The 18,541-nt window shown below is 46.8% G+C and overlaps 1 protein-coding gene across 4 annotated transcripts in view; it reads right to left on the bottom strand.

Moving 5' to 3' along the window:
• Positions 1 to 18,541, bottom strand: part of ITSN1 (intersectin 1) — a 97,828-nt gene that overhangs the window by 31,636 nt on the left and 47,651 nt on the right. For all 4 annotated transcript variants that reach the window (XM_032680056.1, XM_032680058.1, XM_032680059.1 and 1 more), the window contains 10 exons: positions 17,108 to 17,195; positions 16,796 to 16,935; positions 12,621 to 12,745; positions 11,402 to 11,628; positions 10,404 to 10,525; positions 5,814 to 6,049; positions 4,216 to 4,375; positions 2,743 to 2,948; positions 2,012 to 2,094; positions 11 to 177 (listed from right to left, as the gene is read on the bottom strand). In XM_032680056.1, coding sequence (XP_032535947.1) covers positions 11 to 177; positions 2,012 to 2,094; positions 2,743 to 2,948; positions 4,216 to 4,375; positions 5,814 to 6,049; positions 10,404 to 10,525; positions 11,402 to 11,628; positions 12,621 to 12,745; positions 16,796 to 16,935; positions 17,108 to 17,195 — 1,554 coding nt within the window. The remainder of the gene's footprint in view (positions 1 to 10; positions 178 to 2,011; positions 2,095 to 2,742; positions 2,949 to 4,215; positions 4,376 to 5,813; positions 6,050 to 10,403; positions 10,526 to 11,401; positions 11,629 to 12,620; positions 12,746 to 16,795; positions 16,936 to 17,107; positions 17,196 to 18,541) is intronic.

Genomic DNA, 18,541 nt, shown 5'->3' with positions numbered 1-18,541 from the left:
GTTTCTCTACCTCAGAATCTTTGAGTCTCACATAATTAGATGGGAAAACTCCTGATTTATCACCCAGCGTGCCCGTCCACCAGTCACCATCTTTCTTTGTCACCAGAATCATGTCACCTTGTTGGAAAGTGAGGTCTCCTTGCTCCGAGCTCTCGTAGGTGTACATGGCAACGTACTCTGGGAGAGGGACACGGGCAGAAAACAGGGAGAAAACACTTCAGAAACTGCTGCATTGCCACGTGCAAAACCCAATTCATACAAGTGGTTTATTCACAGGCTCGATGGAAAACCAATTTGTTCTTTACTACTTACAGAGACCTCAATATTCCATGCAAAAAATGATACCTAGCACAGCTAAATATAAGGGATCAAAAGGCTGCCTCGGGGGGATTTGATATGATTGGCTTGTATAATTAAAATATGCATAGATCATTTATATCCCTCTGCAAACACGTCTCCCAGTGGTTGCTGGTTTGTGCTGGTGCCTGGAACTCTCAGTGTTTGGGATGGGAAGTCTCAGCATCCAGAATTTTGGATCCAGCTGCTGTTGGCCCAAGGGCACAGGGAATTCTTTCAGCCCCTCTCACCCACAGATGGGTCTGAACCTGCTCTGGGCAAACACACCCAACTCCTCAGTGGTCCAGTGCAAACCCACCAAACTGGGCTGGTGTTGAGATAATTCAACCAGAAGTACAGGCAAAAAATCCACATGAATTATTAGAAAGCCCAATTTCAGACAATTCAGCACCATTATCTACAGAACTCGCTGTATCCTATTGACCTGAGCATTCCCATACTTTTCTGGGCACAAAGCAGGTTCCTCAGGCTGATTTTCCCCTGTTCTGGGCCCAAGAGCAGCTCCCAGGATTCCAGAAAGACTTCCCTGCCCATGGAACGGGAATGTTCACGTGTTCCAGTGCAGCTGGAAATTCTTCTTTGTGCTTGAACACTAAATCTGACCAAAAAAACCTTCTCTGGGGGTAGTTCAGCAAGAATTCCAACCAAATTCCTGTTCCCAAGGAAAGCCTGCAGCTGAAGAACTCCCACTTCTGTTTGCACCCCCCCACACTGAACATCACCATCCACACAGGAGCCTTTCCTAAATCCTCCCAAGGGAACAGAACATGCTAGATCCATCTTTTTTATGTCTTCAAAATAGCTCTATTATTTAAAAAGCTCATTATTTAAAAAGCTTTATTATCTCTTAAAAATACAGCTCCTTGGAAATGTTTTCCCAAAAGCTGAGTTCCTTTTTAATACAAACAATATAACCTGATATATACCTATAAATACATATAGATATATAACAAGACTTAGCATGTCTACCATTGCTTTTGCTCAAACATGAGGAAAACCAGGAGGAGATAATCTTTAAGGTCCTTTCCAACCCAAACCATTCTATGATTCCAGGAAATACAGAGTGAGCCAGACCAGCTGTATTTTGAAATAACTGATTATCTGCCCTTCCTCGTAGGTGGATCTTTGCTGTTCCCTCCAGTCAGGAATTCCCCTTTTAAAACCCTCCAGAGGCCTGGAAATGCTCTGATAATTCTCTATCTGTGCCCCAGGCTCCATCCCTGACCAGAAGGATCCCAACATTCTATAACTCACTGTCACTGCTTTAATTAAGAGTTTAATGAAACACTGGAAATGAGCTTTGGGGGAAGTTGAGACATTTATTCCCAATTCCTGACATGGACAGATGTGTTTATTTGGCATAACCCCCTCCCAGACCAGTGATTGTTACCAAAATACTGGCAAAAAAATAAAAACATTGGGAAAAGTTACAAAATACAGAAAATATCCTGTGACATGTTAAATTATTTCTTCCACATACACAACACATATAAATTCTTGCTATAATAACTTTAAATCATTCTAGAGGCAAATTGATTTGCACCTCAACTGGAACTCCCCAGTCTGCCCCTGAGGATGATTTTGGTAACAAGCAGAGTTGTTGTGGTTAATGCCAGAGGAAGATCCTCTCAGTGCCATGGTTTGAAGTCCTTACCTTCCCCTGACATCGTTGCCTTTGCTGCTGGGGATGCTACTCTTTTCAGACTAGCAGGGCTTTCTGAGGATCCAGAATCCATGCTTTAGGAGAAAATAATGGTTATATAAGGAATTCAATCTCTTCAGAAAAATCAGTGTTATATTTCAAACTCAAAAATGCATATGCACCCCCAAGAAATTCCCTGTGTTTTAAAAAAGCACTAACTGTGCAAAATAAAGCTCTGAAGTCCAGCTGTGGTTTCACTGAGGTAGATGCCTTAAACAGAGAATTTTCTGCATCTCCTCTTCTTCCTCAGCAAAAAAAATGATCTAAGATCCTTCTCATTTGCATTGCTGATGTCCATGTTGCCTTCACACTACACAGAACTTACATTCCTCCAAGAATAATGAGAAGTGATTTAGATTTGAGGAATCTCTTTTAATTTTGGGGACAGATAAGCTGTGACTTACACAGGTGCAATTCATAAAATCCAACAGACTCATTTTTTTGGTGCAAGTCACCTAAAATTGAGAAGGTCCATTAATTATTTGCTGGTGAGGCAAGACCCAGGGAGAACTGGGGTCAGTTTTATTGCCCACATGGATTTCCAAGGCTGGAAGTCCAAACTCTCCAGAAGAGTCAGACAAGAAAAGGCACTTCCACAGAGTAGATTCTCAGCTTTAAAATCCAACTGTGCAACTCCTCCCAGTTATTTATCTATTCCAGTAGGGGAAAAGCAAACAGAATACCTCGTTGACTTCCTAATGGGGCCTGAAATGAGCTTCACGTAGGATTTGGGGAACCACCCCTTTTGTCCCTGGACCTCTCCAAACCACCACATGTCTTGCTGCTCCAGCACTGTGATGACATCGTTCTTGTTGAAATTCAGGTGGTTGTCCTTTTTCGCCCTCCAAGGATACAAAGCCTGTGCTTGAAGCCCCTCCACTTTTTCACCCTTAAAGAAAAGAGACAGAAGTCAGTCATGTCCCCCCCCTTTCACCAGGAAAGATGCTTAAGGAATTATATTCTCAGGCTACTTATAGAGCAACAACATACAGCCCCTCCCTCAGCTAAAGCAATGCCAGTTAAACTTCCTAAGTAATTCCAGAAATGTTTACAGCCCTCCTACATTTCTGGTTGTTGACACATAACCAGTATTAAGTTAAATAGTTTTACAGTTAAAAAATACATGTAATAAACCTTCAGGCAGTTGATTTGGCAGAGCATAAGTAAATAAGTAAATATGGAAAATGATGCTTTGCTGATATTATTCACTGTACATTCCAGGGTTTTTTTGCCTAAAGACAGTGAGATATTCAGCACTTTCCAGAACACAGTTGTGTTTGTTGTTCCATTGAGGAAAAGGAAATGCCTGAACAAATGGACAGAATTCAGCTGCTCTGAAGCTTTGCCATTGCTATTCCACTTAACCACACAATCCACCTGGGAGTGAAGGTGGTCAAGAAAGCCCCAAGGATGTGACCCAACCCCGGATCACGAAAATCCAAACCAGTCAGCCCAGAACAGCAGAACAGCAACTGCTCTATGTTAAACCTGCCCCAGCTGCTGCCAATGGATCACAGAACCATGGAAGGGTTTGGGTTGGGAGGGACCTTATGGATCACCTTATCCCACCCCTGGCCATGGGCAGGGACACCTTCCACCAGCCCAGGTTGCTCCAAGTTTATCCAACCTGGCCTTGGACACTTCCAGGGATCCAGGGGCAGCCACAGATTCTCTGGCCAACCTGGGCCAGGGCCCCCCCACCCTCACAGCCAGGAATTCCTTCCCAATATCCCATCTAGCCCTGCCCTCTGGCACTGGGAAGCCATTCCCTGTGTCCTGTCCCTCCATCCCTTGTCTCCAGTCCCTCTCCAGCTCTCCTGGAGCCCCTTCAGGCCCTGCAAGGCCACAATCAGGTCACCCCAAAGCTTCTCCTCTCCAGGCTGAACAATCCCAGCTCTCCCAGCCTTTCCTCCCAGCAGAGCTGCTCCAGCCCTGGGATCCTCTTGGGGCCTGCTCTGGACTCTCTCCAGCAGCTCCATGTCCTTGCTGTGCTGTTCCCCAGGGCTGGAGCAGCTCTGCAGGGGGGGGACACTCCGCGTTCTCCCTCCAGGCTGGAAAAGCTCCCCCACCTCAGGTGACAGGTTCAACACACGGCCAAGGTTCCCACTTTGCTTTCCAAACCCTTGCCAACAGTTGCAGTGGCTGCAGGAGCTCACCTGGCCCAGCACAGGGGAGGGAGAGGAGCCCGTGACGGTGGCGGGGGTGAAGGCCGAGCGCTGCCGGAGCTGCCCCGCGCTGGGCACGGTCAGGGAGGGCTGGGCTGCCCAGGCATCCCAGTTATCACTCTCTGCCTTCTCACTGGGGTTGGTTGGCCACCTGGAAAAAAAAAGAATGATGTAACTCCTGCTGTTTTCAGCTGGAGAAGAACACTCCTGTGCAACAAAAATTTCTGCGTTCTCTGTTGATTTCTTTGAAATGATTAATCCCTGAGTACCAGGACTGCAGGGCAACCCTGCCATCAAACCCGGGCTAACCAGGAATTTATCTTCAAAGGCAACTCCAAAGTCACTTGCTTGCCCTTGCTGCTTAAGGGCAGGTTTTTACTTTCATTTTTTAGCTGTTCCCGACACACCAGGAGTTCAGGCAGTGCAGGCTGTGTTACACACAGTGGGAAGAGAAATTAAAATAATTAAATCATTAAAATAATTCTTCATTCTTTCCAAAACTTTCCCACTAGCCTGGCACCGACCTCTTACACCCCTTTCACTTAGACACAGAATCCCAGAATGGTATGGGTTGGAAAGGATCTTAAAAGTCATCTCATCCCACCCCCTGCCATGGGCAGGGAAACCTTCCACTAGACCAGGTTGCTCCAACCTGGCCTTGGACACTTCCAGGGATCCAGGGGCAGCCACAGCTTCTCTGGGCAACCTGGGCCAGGGCCTCATATTTATATTTTCATTTATAAATATGGATACAAGGTCAAAAGGGAAGGCAATGACAGTTGGTGACACTGCCCAGAGCACTGAGTTAAGACATGTAGGGAAGGGCACGTGTTCTACTCCCATCAGTCTTGTTAATGCTGTAATCAGGAATTAATAAATCATCCTTTCATGTTATCTCTGTCATTAGCATATTTTGCATAATCCAAGCTGGGAACCTTCAAAAAGGTCTGGTGGCAACTAATTTAGGAGAAGGAGATTTGGGAGGTTCCTTCCAGTGTCTGAAAGGGCCTACGAGGAAGTCAGGGAGGGACTGTTCACCAGGAACTGCAGGGACAGGACAAGGATTAACAGGCTCAGCTGAAAGAAGAGAAATTTAGGTTGGATATAGGGAAGAAATTGCTCCCTGTGAGGGTGGGGAGGCCCTGGCACAGGTTGCCCAGAGAAGCTGTGGCTGCCCCTGGATCCCTGCAAGTGTCCAAGGTCAGGTTGGAGCAATCTGGGCTGGAGGAAGGTGTCCCTGCCCATGGCAGGGGTTGGCACTGGATGGGCTTTATGGTCCCTTCCAACCCAACCCAGTGTGTGATTCCAGGATGCTGAGGGAAGTGAACACCTCAGCGTTCCCACCGTGCCACACCCTCCCTTGGGACTGTCTCCTGTGTGTGCTGTGCCCTGGGCGTTGCTCAGCAGGTCTGGTAGGACCAGCCTGGAATCCCACAAGGTTGTGATTTTAACAATTTACTACGGAAAAGCTCCTTCCCAGAGGGTATTTTTCCCTTGCAGCCATTGCTCCCCTGCTCAGTGCCAACGCAGCCAAACCCACCCCAAAGGCCTGTGGCGGGTCTGGGATGCTCCTCACCCCCCAAACCTACGTGGAGCTGAAGTCTGCCCAGTTGTTGGCGGTGGCAGGAGCCTCGGGGGGGGCAGGAGCTGCCAGGGGGGTGCTGCTCTCGGGCAGGGACACCTTGGGGGCCTCCCCTGCCGGCCTGGCCGAGGAGGGAACTTCGCTGTCGGGGATTCTCTCGGCGTAGTTTGCAGGGAACCAGCCGGTCTTGCCCTTCAGTTCTCCCCCGAGCCACCCCGGCTCTCCAGTCTGGCTCTCGTCCACCTGCAGACACACCAAGGCAGAGAGTTGAGAAACATCCCCTGCAAACGCAATTTTTGCTTCAAACAACCCGTCTCCTCCCCAGGGACTCACTTCCCGCAATGCAATACAGCTTTACAAGGCTTTTTTCTTCTATTTTCTTTTTCTCCCAAGCCAAAAGCACAGAATCCCAGAATGGTTTGGGTTGGAAGGGACCTTAAAGCCCATCCAGTGCCACCCCCTGCCATGGGCAGGGGCACCTTCCACCAGCCCAGGTTGCTCCAACCTGGCCTTGGACACCTCCAGGTGTTCAAAAGGGTTTCTTGGTGATGAGGTAAAAAAATTTTGTTTCAGTTCTATGCATAAACCAAGGATGGGTTTTAAACAGTTGCTCAAAGTCTATCACAGCACAGCAGACTTGGGAGCAGTGAGTTCCAGGGAAATCCCTGAAGTACTGCTATTTCTGATCTAACTAACACAAAATGCAGTTTTCTACAAGTTCTCCTCAATTCCCTTGCAGAAAATAGAACAAAAAAACCCCACAGCATATTGCAACCAACACCCATCAAACAGTTCCAAACAAATCCACAAATGTGGGAATGTATTTATATAGAACAATTCCACAGGAAGGTTTCCTGTGGAAATTTTCAGGCCCCTCACTCTGATCCTTTGGTTGGGTCATCGAGGCCTGGATGCAACAAGTATGACCATAAAATCATGGAATACCCTGAGCTGGGAGGGACCCCCCAGGATCACCCAGCCCAAGCCCTGGCCCTGCCCAGGACACCCCAACACTCCCCCCTGTCCCTGAGAGCGTTGTCCAAACCCTCCTGGAGCTCTGGCAGCCTTGGGGCCGTGCCCACTGCCCTGGGGAGCCTGGGCAGTGCCCAGCACCCTCTGGGGGACCAACTCCCCACAGTGGCTGGTTTTTGATCAGAGTTTCTCTCCTCTGTTCAGGTCAGGAGCAACCAGAGACTCAAAATTCGTAAGAGCTGCAAACCCCAGTGTAACTCCAGGGTTGACTGTGGCAGTAACAGCACAGTCACAGTATCACCGTGGAATCATGGAATTATTTGGGTTGAAAAGGCCCTTAGAGATCATCCACTGCCACCTCCTGCCATGGGCAGGGACACCTTCCACCAACCCAGGTTGCTCCAAGTTTATCCAACCTGGCCTTGGACACTTCCAGGGATCCAGGGGCAGCCACAGCTTCTCTGGGCAACCTGGGCCAGGGCCTCCCCAGCCTCACAGCCAGGAATTCCTTCCCAATATCCCATCTAACCCTGCCCTCTGGCAGTGGAAGCCATTCCCTGTGTCCTGTCCCTCCATCCCTTGTCCCCAGTCCCTCTCCAGCTCTCCTGGAGCCCCTTTAGGCCCTGCAAGGGGCTCTCAGCTCTCTCTGGAGCCTTCTCTTCTCCAGGGGAACCCCCCCAGCTCTCCCAGCCTGGCTCCAGAGCAGAGGGGCTCCAGCCCTCGGAGCAGCTCCGTGGCCTCCTCTGGACTCTCTCCAGCAGCTCCATGTCCTTGCTGTGCTGTTCCCCAGGGCTGGAGCAGCTCTGCAGGGGGGTCTCACCTGAGGGGCAGAGGGGCACAATCCCCCCCTGCCCTGCTGCCCACGCTGGGGGATCAGCCCAGCCCCTGGATGGATTTCTGTCCCTGGAACAGTCCATTGAGCTCCTGACAGATTCCTTTGCCTCGGGCTGGTTGTTGACTTTTCCCCTCCCCCTGTAACATCCCACCCCCTTCTTTTGGTGCAAACCCACCCATTATTTCTCCTTATTTTGGGCCCTCCTTCTGGCTCAGTCCCTGTCAGCTCAAAGCAAACCAGAAATAAAGGCACTTTGTGCTTGACCAGCTCCATGTGCTCTCACTGCAGTGCAGAGCAAAATTTCCACTGCAGCAGCACCAGGGATTGATGGAGCAGCAGGAGGGGGAGGGAAGGTCACATCCTGGGAAAAAGGGATTGTCAGCACCCCAGGCCAGGCTGAATCATCTGCACACTAAGAACAGTCACCCAGGTGGGACTCCCTCAGGGGGACAGGGAGGAACCACAACCACTGACACACAGAGGGAACAGCACTGAAAAGCCACATTCCTGGTGTGGGGATGCTCCAAAAAGAGCACCTTTGACACGAATCACAGTCAGACAGAAACCACTGGGAGTTTTCAGAAATAAGGAGAAAAAACCCAACCAAAAGGTTTTAAACCCAGCTAACTGAATGTCTCTTCTGAGGGGGTTTGAAGCTACAGGAACTCCCAAAGCAGCCTGTGAGGACAGTCAGATTCCTGCTTACCCAACCCCATTCAGTTCTCCAGGAACACTCAGGAAAAGGCACTTCGGAGGGTAATTTAAACTTCATAATTCATAACAAAACTGCTTTCTTACTCATTCATATAAGATACCAGTCACATCTGGTTTTGCAGCACAGGACTGGAAGGTTGAACAAATTCCTTTGAACCTTTTTAAAATTAATTTCTTCCAACTTCCTTACATTTTTACACCCACCATCCCCAAGTCCCTACGACAAACAATCCCAGAATATTTATTTCCAAAATACAACTAGAGTTTAAATGTACACCTGAATAATGAATTATAGTGTGGGGGGTTAGTTTTTATTTATTCAACTGTACTTTAGTCACAGCTGAGAACTCCTTTTGTGTCTCAGACAGAGAAGACTCATTCCAACTCCAACAATCAATAAGTAACAAAACTGAGGAGAAACTGTCACTAGGAATTTGTTTTAAACAATATCTGTCCCCACACAGAAGCTTGGCTGAGTCCCAGACAGGATTAAAATCAGTCTAAGCTCACAGTGAAAGACATTTAAAGTACATTGAAAGATAAGAAGCAGGGAAAGCCAAAATCCAAGAAAAATACAAAATCCTGTAACTACAAAGTGGGAGAATTAAAAAACAGAGTCCACAAGCCACTGACTCTCCAACCCATGAGGCCAGATCCAGGTCACTGACACATCCCAGGAGCTGGGAGAGCAGAGCCCTCCTCAGCCTGGCAAATCCTCCTCCTTCCCAACAAACCCTTGTCCTTCCCCCTCATTTCCACCCAGCCAGGTCTCAGGGTTCATGCCCAGTGTAAAAGTGTTTTACACTGTTGTCAAGGTGATTTACAAGCTCTACATCCATTAAAGTCCTTCAGCCACAAGGAATTCTGCAGCCCAGCCTGGTCCCAGCCCAGGGATCTGGGTCCAGCTCTTTGCTCAGTCCCAGCCTGGGTGGTACCTCCTGTCCAGATGGAAATCAGGACACGGAATTTGTTTAAGATGGGTCAAAATTTGGGTTTCAAATTCAGGTTCCAGTGGCAAAGTACTCAATTTGCCCGTGCCAGTCCTCGGTTATTCCAAGGAATGGTGATTTTGTGGCACCAAGGGCACTCCAGGCTGGAGAGCTGCTGAACTCCAGAGCTGCACTGATGCCACCAGCCAGAGCCACTTTAACATGTGAGCTTGTAAAATGGTTGTTTTCCCAGGAAAGTCACCCCCTGGGCCTGGGAGAACCACAGGACACGACAAACACGGAAGGACTGAGGGTCAAGGAGCACAAACGCAGCATCAAAAGTAAGCTCTGGGTTGGTGCAGTTTAATTACTTTTGATAAAGTGAAGGAGTTTGTTAATTGGACCCTTGGGAAATTCAAGAACTACACGGGGACAAACTGTGTGTCCATGGAAATGGAGCAATTCCAGAGCCTTCCTGGAGTCAGGCAGCACTTACCCATTCCCTTTTAACCTCCAGAGGGAAGCAAAGATTCAAAGCAAGGCACAATTATAACAAGTTCACAATTTGACTCAGATCAGTTTGCCTAAAAGAGTAGCCCAGTTAAGCAATTACTGCAGAGCAGGAGAGAAATCCCCCAAGAATCAGGTTTAATTATTGTCAAAAATAAGTTAAATAAAGAGAACAGAGAGTAGTTACCCCACTGTGGGAGAGTAAACTAAGATCAAGTCCAAAAGGAACATATAAAAAGACCTGGATGACCTCAAAGTCTCTCTTTAAAATGTGTGAAGTGCTCCTTAAAATCACATATTTTTGGCAAAAACATTATTTTCCCGGCAAATCTCTGTTTAAAAATGTGTGCAGTGCTCCTTAGATTCTCACAGTTTTGGGAAAAATGTTACTTCCCTGCAAATCTCTCTTTAAAATGCATGAAGTGCTCCCTAAAATCACATATTCCTGGGAAAAGTGACATTTTCCCTGTAAATCTCTAATTTTAGAGAGACAAGAGCAAATATTGCTTTAGACTTTGACACAACTGGGAAAAAAATTGGAGGTTATTCTGTATCAACATCCCTGCCACCAAATTTTTAGGTTTCCTTTCTTTACACAACTTAAATTTGCTGCAGGAACATCCCAATCCCTCCTTACCATGACGATGTCTCCTGGCTGGATGGTGATCTCGTCGTGGCTTCTGGACTCAAAAGGATACAGAGCTCTATAATACACTATTTTTACATCCTCCTGAGCAGAAATGGTCAGAGGAGCTTTTTCTGAGCAAAGGAAAAAAAAACACACAAGGGAAAAAAAAATAATCAAACCCCCTTATATTTTTAAACGTTTGCAAAATGAGGGGAAAGTGGTGACAAAAATGAGCAGAGCTGGGAATGTCTGCAGGAAGTATCTCATGCCCTATACGTGAAAATGAATGATTTAAAGACAATTTTCTTGCTATTTTCTCCTCTAAACATCAGGGGATGTTGGGAAGGATTTTAAAGCCCATCCAGTGCCACTCCTGCCCTGGGCAGGGACACCTTCCACCAGCCCAGGTTGCTCCAAGCCCCGTCCAACCTGGCCTTGGACACTTCCAGGGCTGGGGAATCCACAACCCCTCTGGGCAGGATTTAGTCACAGAAGCACCCTCTGCTCTCTGTACAAATGGAAACAAAAAGGGACTGTGTGCAGAGCAGAAAGAGGGGGATTAAATCTTGGATTTCGGGTCATTTTATCAGTGAACAACATTCCTGGGGAAGGCAGGAGAGGGACCAGAAGAACCCCAGGACACGCTGGTGCTGCTCTAACAAATCCCAAGGCACATTTTGCACAGCAAAATAAGGAAACATAGAAATAATTTCTGACATCTTGCATCAGGATCTTCCAACCCCTTCCAGCTGAGAATCTCTCCTCACTTGGCACTGGGAATCTCATCCTGTGCTTTACACTCTGCTGAACCCCAGACTTTGAGGGACAATAGTGATGCCTAAAAGGACAATTTTTGGAGTCTAGAGCTCAATCTGCCCATTATTTACTTCACTAAGACTAGCAATCCAATCTTGAAATATAACATCCCCCTGTATTAAATGGGAAGCCAGAAGAGAAAACAACTGTTCCAGAGGCTCCCCACCAGCATTCCTGGTGTTTGACCCTACCTGCATTGGACCAGGGAGCCTGGACTGGCTTGGCTGGCTCCTGGTGGGGCTGGAAAAGTTTACTCAGCTTCTCTTGCATTTCCTGCTTCCCCTTCTCCTCACTTTCCTTCTTCTTAGGCATTTCTTCCCTTTTTTGCTTTTCATCTTCCTGAATTTTTTTTTGCCACTGAGGTTCCTCCTCCGGCTGCCCCCGATCCGGCCGCTGTTTGTCCCGTTCCTGGATTCGCCTGTTGGAAAACCAGGGTGGGATTTTAAGCCACTCAAACCCAAGACCATCCCAGTCAGTTGTCCTCTGGGGTGATCTATGGCACAAAGTGTCCTCTGCAGGGCTTTTCCATTCCCTGGAAGAGCTAATTTGATTTTGATGAGTCACCAACCCCTCCCCAGCATCTCCTTACACAACTGTTCATGGGATCACAGAATCATGGAATGGTTTGGGTTGGAAGGGACCTTAAATATCATCTCACTCCAACCCAAGGCCACAAACATCCCTAAGTAAGGCTCAAAATAGCCCAATAGCAGGAATCAGAACATGTGACACTCCTGATCTTGCTGTTGAGGGGCAAGGGGGAAACACACTTGAAAGCTTCACACAACAGCCCTGCAGAACTATCCAGAGTATTTCACATCCCCAGCTGCCAGAACTAACAAGTCCTTCCTCCAACAGAGGACAAGACAACAGAAGGAAAGGGTAAATGTGCTCTGCTAGAAACAATTTGCCCCAGTAGAGGTAACTCTGAAGATATAAAAGATGCCCAGTGTGCTTTGGTTTGTTCCATGACCTTTTTCCACCTCTGGACTTTCTTCAGACTTATGAAATAAGGGACAAATGCATGAGAAGAAGCTGCTCCTCACAGGGGCTCCTCACAGAATCCCAGGATCCCTGAGGCTGGAAAAGCCCTCCCAGCCCATGGATGCCCCCTGTGCCCCATCCCCACCTTGTCCCCCAGCCCAGAGCACTGAGTGTCACATCCAGGCCTTCCTGGGACACCTCCAGGGCTGGGCACTCCAAACCTCCCTGGGCAGCCCCTGCCAAGGCCTCACCACCCTTTCCAGCAGCAAATTCCTCCTCCTGTCCAACCCCCCCACTTTCCCAGCATTAGGCTGGTACCAGAAGGCACAAATCTCATCTCAAACCCCGAAGTTTTGAGTTGACAGGAATATTTTCTGAGAGGTGTTAAGTTTTAAATTAAGGGCTCAAATTAAAGCCTTTTCTTACCTCTGAGCTTCTTTTTGCTTTTCCAGCTCCACTGTCTTCCTTTCTTGTTCCTTCTGTTTCAACCTCTCAGCTTCCAAGCTCTTCTGCTTCTGGAGCTGCTGTTTGTTATGGATTTCTCTCAGCTCCTGGAGAAAAAGAAGGAAAACATGTGTAAACACACATTATGGGAACCACAACTAACAGCTCCAAATATTCCCTTGGGAAGGAGCAACACTTGGGGATCTCTGTCCAAACTCATCTGCAGTGGCAGATATTTCAGGTCTATACACCACTTACTGTTTTCCTGTTTTTATCCATTTAACTGAGATATTAAAAGGTTAAGAAACAAGAAGGCCTTTAAATGGGACTCTAAAAAGCTTAACCTGAAAAGTCACTTCTGTTTTATTTTGTTTGTTGGTTTGTTGAATTCACTTAATAATTTCCATGTAAAAATCTGCCTTCTGAGCTCTCACAACAGCAACACAGTTAATGGGTTTTATTTTCCAGTGAATGGTGATTTAAATCAGTTTTATTTTCCAGTGAATGGTGAGTTATTAAAGAACCTTCAGGATTGGTTTATACTCAGGAGATTGAGTTCCTTAAGAAATGTCTTTGGGATGAGTTGTGGTACAGAGAGTATTCACTCATCTATGTCACTTCTTCTTTAATTAACTGGGAGGACATCCCTGAAAAATTTGGAATCTAAATAACAATAAAACCATAATACTTTTCTCAAGATTTGTTTTCTCCATTAACAGAAATACAAATTTTATCTAGAATAACCTGGAATTTTGCATTTCAACTCCTCAGCATTCCAAGGAGCAAAAGGATAACTTTACCTGTGACAACTGAAGGTTTTCACTGAAAATAGTTCACCTTGGAAAACTGATATGTTCTAATGAAAATATAGTACAGGTAGGAATTGAAACAGTTAATCTTAAAAGTATTTGGACAGTTTTTCAGAAATTCTCAATCTACAAACCAGGCACAGGAAGGTTTCCTGTGAAAATCCTCATGCACTGATCAAAATGTCGAAAATTGCATAAGACAAAAAAAAATGAAATCAAATATCAAATGATTCAAACCCACTTGATTAAGGGATGAAAGTTTAAAAAAAAATGAAGTTGATCTACAGTACAAACTAAACTAAATATCAAGTGATGTAAACCCATTTGAGAGAGGTTTGAAAGTTTAAACAGTGAAGTTGATCCTCATGTCCCACTCAGACTCATTTCACTAATGATCCTCAATTTTAAATTCAAGGAAAAGGAAATCAATAGCATTAAGGAGATAATCAGTTCCCATCCAGGTCTGAATTAAAACTCTGCTAAGGACATCATTGCAATCCAGGGATAATTTGGATTTGGGCCATTCCCTATTTTATGCTCATCCAGAGCACAATGACCCGGGGGGATCTCAGTCCTGCTCTCCTGAGAGATCCTATTGCACCAAAGACCTTGTGCAGGTGCAAATCTACTCCCCAGGACATGGGCTGTGGTGCCCAACATCCTCCAGCTGACAGGATCCCACTGCCTTGGGCTGGCAGGGATGGTCAGGATCACCCAGTGCCACCCCTGCCCTGGGCAGGGACACCTTCCACCAGCCCAGGCTGCTCCAAGCCCCGTCCAGCCTGGCCTTGGGCACTCCCAGGGATCCAGGGGCAGGCACATAAGTTATCTCACCACTAAATATAAGAGATTCCACTTCCATTGCCCAGTAGAAAACTGGCAATGCTGCAGCTGAGCCATGCCTGGAGCAGGGAGCTTCTCATAGGAGTTTGTGGAATGTGATCATTAAATGCTGCTGCCAACCCTGGCACAAACAATGACACTCCCTGGTTTGCTTGTGCTGGCACTCCATGGCTCTGCTCAGCTAAGGCAGGATCTCCAGGGCCATTTGAGTAATTATTGAAGTTCTCCATAGACATTTAATCCCATTATTCCCTCCCAGCCCAGCCAGTGTGCTGGTTCAGGATTCCTGCTTTCCAGTGACACACCTGGATGGTGAGGAAATCTAACCCAGCTCATAGTCCTAGGGCTGGATGGAGCATTTCTGGAGATTAAAAAATCCAATTTATATCCCACTTTGGGCCAGCCAGGAGGAAATAAGGCTTTGGTGGGTATCTCCCACAACACAGGGGCTCCATTGCTTTGCCAAGTACCAGTGGGAGGACAGGGGAGGAAGAACCAGCATCTCCCACAGTTCCACAGGAAACCAGCTGAAGAAAATTCTAGGAACACTTCAAGAGCCAAGCAATGGAGCTTTTCCAGCTGGATGTTCACAGAGCCCTACACTCATCCTGGACAGACACAACTTCCAGTTGTCCAGGTACAATTGGAACTCCAAAGACACAGCAAGGCTTTGCTGGTTCCTGGGGGGGCAGGACAAGGAATGTCTTACCTTAAAAGCAGAGAGAAACTGTTACCTTGGCACTGAACTCACAAACAGACCAACAGGGAGGGTTTGGAGGTGTCACAACAGCCACATTCAGGAAATTGGATATGAATTAAAGCAGAGTAATATTCACTATATACAGACAAGGCATTGCTACAAAAACCTCAGTGCAACAAATGTAGTTGTTTGAGCCAAGATTTTGCCTTTTTGACAGAAAGGCAACAGAACTTGGGATACTTCAGGGATTACAATACAAGGACTCCATCAAATCTTCTCCCAAAAAGCAAATCTACTCCATCAAAAGCAGAGCATTTGATCCCAGAGGAGAGGGCCCTGCAGTTGTGTGTTCACTGAAGTTTTTCCTGCTTCACCAACCCTTTCCTGCCCTTTTCCCAGGACCCAAAGCATCTGCTTTGGCCTTGGCAGACACAATTCCTCCCTTTCCCCATCTACAGCTCTGGGGGATTGCAGAAAGGGAAGATGCTGCCATCTCTCTCCTACTGGAATCACCAAGGACAGAGCTGTGCAGGAACACTTCACATCCAGGTGTTTGAACATCGTGACCAGAACAGGCAACAGACTTAAAAGTCTTGATGTTCCAGATAAGCAAAAGTACTGAGACTGTTCTTCCCTCTGTCCATTTATTCTGTTTGGGTAATTTATGATCAGATATTGATCATAATTTTAGTATTAATATCCTTTGGTCATATTGATCTGCAAAACACTTTGGAAGGACTCCGTTAAAAAAATAACACTCAAAAAGCACAACACCTTGAGATGTGTCCAAAACCCACCTATAAAGGAAAATAAACTGAGGTTTAAACCTCGAGGATTAATTAAGCAAGGTTTAAACCAGTCTATTTTCTTTTGGTATAAATTGAGCCTATTTTGTGTTGTGTCTGACTCTGCAGAACTCCTCCCCTTCCTTACTCCCTCAGGTTGTGAGTCGGCTTTTAATTCTTCCTACAGTTATTAATAACTTTAATATTAACCAAGCTATTTGTTGCTTAACTTCAAACCCACCTTCCATTCTAAGGCTTCTGATTTAATCCCAAAAGAACTCCAGAACCATCAATGTCTCTATTCCAGTGATTTTCCTTCTGACACTTACAGCACAATTTCTGACACCTTGCAGGAAATTGGGGATTTTTTTGCTCAGCTTTCAGGAGAACCCATCAGGGGAACTGGCAGATCAGCTATTTTAACATTGGAATGTTTAATGAAAAAATGAATGTTATTAGAGGTTTGTAACTGCAGACTGATTTGTACCTTCTCTCTGAAGAACAGGGACAGTTCTTGTGCAGAAAGACACAAAACCCACACAGGTCTCACACCAGACTGAGCAACAAAGCAGGAAACCACAACCCACAGACACCCACACTCAGGGACAGCAGGGGAGGATGAACAGCAGGTAATATTCTGATGGCAGGAGGAAATCAAGTCTCTTTTATTCACAATTTCAGTTTGAACTCCTGATTCCAGCAGGTTTGACCTACTTGCCCTCCTTGGATGCCAAAGCACAGGAAGGGGTAATTTCAGATTTGCGATCAGAACCAGAGCTCAAATTTACCCCTGAAGAGATTCTGCAGATTGAGGTGATTCAAACTCTGAGTTGGAAAGCTAAGTAGCACTTTGTTAAAAATAAAATAAAATAAAAATCAAATCAAACCCCTAAAAGACAGACAGTGTTCCCAAACCCGACCATCTAAATCAGCCACTTCAGTTATTTTTGTCCACACTCAAGTTAGAAAATGGTTCACTGAACACTGAGAAGGAAAGGTCATTAATGAGTCCTGGGTTACCTTCAGCTGATTGTTGAAAATATCAATTTCCTGCAGTTTGGATCGGGTTTCCTTCTCCACCTCATCCAGCTGGTCCCGGAGCTGCTGCCGTGCCACCTCCTTGGCTTCCAGGGCTCTTTTGATGGTAAGAAGAGAATCTCCTGGTTTTAAACACATTGGCAAATAATTATTTCCTTATATGGAGCCCATTAGGTCACAGAAAGCACCGTTTTTCAATATGGAGCTTACAACACACAGAAAGCAATTCCAGGGGACACTGGGAGGAGGGAACGTGTCCCACCCAAAGTGAGACACACCCAAAAATCTACTCACTGTGCAAACTGTTCTGCTGGACTTGCTTGAGCTGATCATTGAGCAGCTGCTTTTCTGGGATCAACCTCCCCAGCATCTGCTGAGACTCCTGGATCCAGGACAGGGAAAACAAGCACAGAGACAGGCAGGGGGTGAGCGAGGGGTCACTTCAGCCACAACAAACAACTTCCACCAGGAACAGAAAGACAAATATTTACAGTTTATCTGAAGGAGAGAAAATAAAGACTTTCCCTCAAAAGGAATACATTCTGGCCAAAAGCCATGAAACACGAGCTCTGTGAGGTGAGAATCTTTGAGTCCTCAGTCTCTGGACTTGGTGCTTGTGGAAGGGGATTATGATCCTTCTCACACTCAACACACCGTTGTAAGCTTGTGAACTGATATGTTACAGGGGTCCCTGCAGATGAGAAATTCCTCCTTTGGTGGATCATACATATATATACATTCATATTTATGTTTCATAAAGAATCCTTGCTCTTTCTGGAGGACGAAGAGCTGCTTCACACACCTTTCAGAAGCCCTGACCCCCAACTTCAAGTTGTCAAACACATCACAGGAGCAGGAGGGGAAAGAGCTTATTTTATCAAAAATCATGAGTACGGACACCCCAACTTCCAGACAAACAGAGCAACTCCTTGGAGCAGCTGTCTGGAATTGCAGGCTTTTGAGGCCTCAGCCAGCTGACAGGTTCAATCTGTCAGGAGGGATTGCAGGTGACATCACCCCACCCTAACAATAAATGTCACCTGACTGCTCAATCCCACAGTGAGCCCCACAGAGGTTGGGGAGTCCCCATCCCTGGAGTGCCCAAGGCCAGGTTGGACGGGGTTTGGAGCACCCTGGGCTGGTGGAAGGTGTCCCTGCCCATGGCAGGGGTGGCACTGGGTGGGCTTCAAGGTCCCTCCTAACCCCAATCATGAGTTCCACAGAAAGTTGTGGTTTTTGTTCCAACGCCACAGGATTGGCTGCACTGACACAGCTCCAGATTGTCCCACTTTCCTCCTGCCAGGCCTTGACTGGGCTCTGCAGTGCTCAGCTCACATCTGATGGTTATGCAAGGACTGCAGCCTCCTGTAATCTCCTTATATTCCAGCAAATATCCCGAGAAGGCACAGCAGAGTCAAGGACTTTGTGAATCCCCAAAGGAGCAAAATTCAGCTGGAGCAGAGCTGACTGTCCAGCTGCTCTGCCCAGGGCACCTCTGAGGCCCCTTCCAGCCCAAAGCACCCCCTGTGCCTGGGAGTCTGGGAATCCTGCAGGTCCACCAAACAGCAGGATGGGTGTCAAAACAAAACAGGATTTACAGAAAGAGTTCTTCAAGCACAGAAAGTACCCCAGGACAGCATTTCAGGGTGGAATGAGATCACCACCTTGGGTGTTTTGCTTTCAAAGGCCAGAACACTTCCCAACTCCAGATTACTCAATACACTGAAT

Source organism: Chiroxiphia lanceolata, chromosome 2 (genome assembly GCF_009829145.1).
Source record: "Chiroxiphia lanceolata isolate bChiLan1 chromosome 2, bChiLan1.pri, whole genome shotgun sequence".
Taxonomy (NCBI): domain Eukaryota; kingdom Metazoa; phylum Chordata; class Aves; order Passeriformes; family Pipridae; genus Chiroxiphia; species Chiroxiphia lanceolata.
Note: the sequence above shows the minus strand (reverse complement) of the source record. Positions and strands in the feature narration are given on the sequence as shown.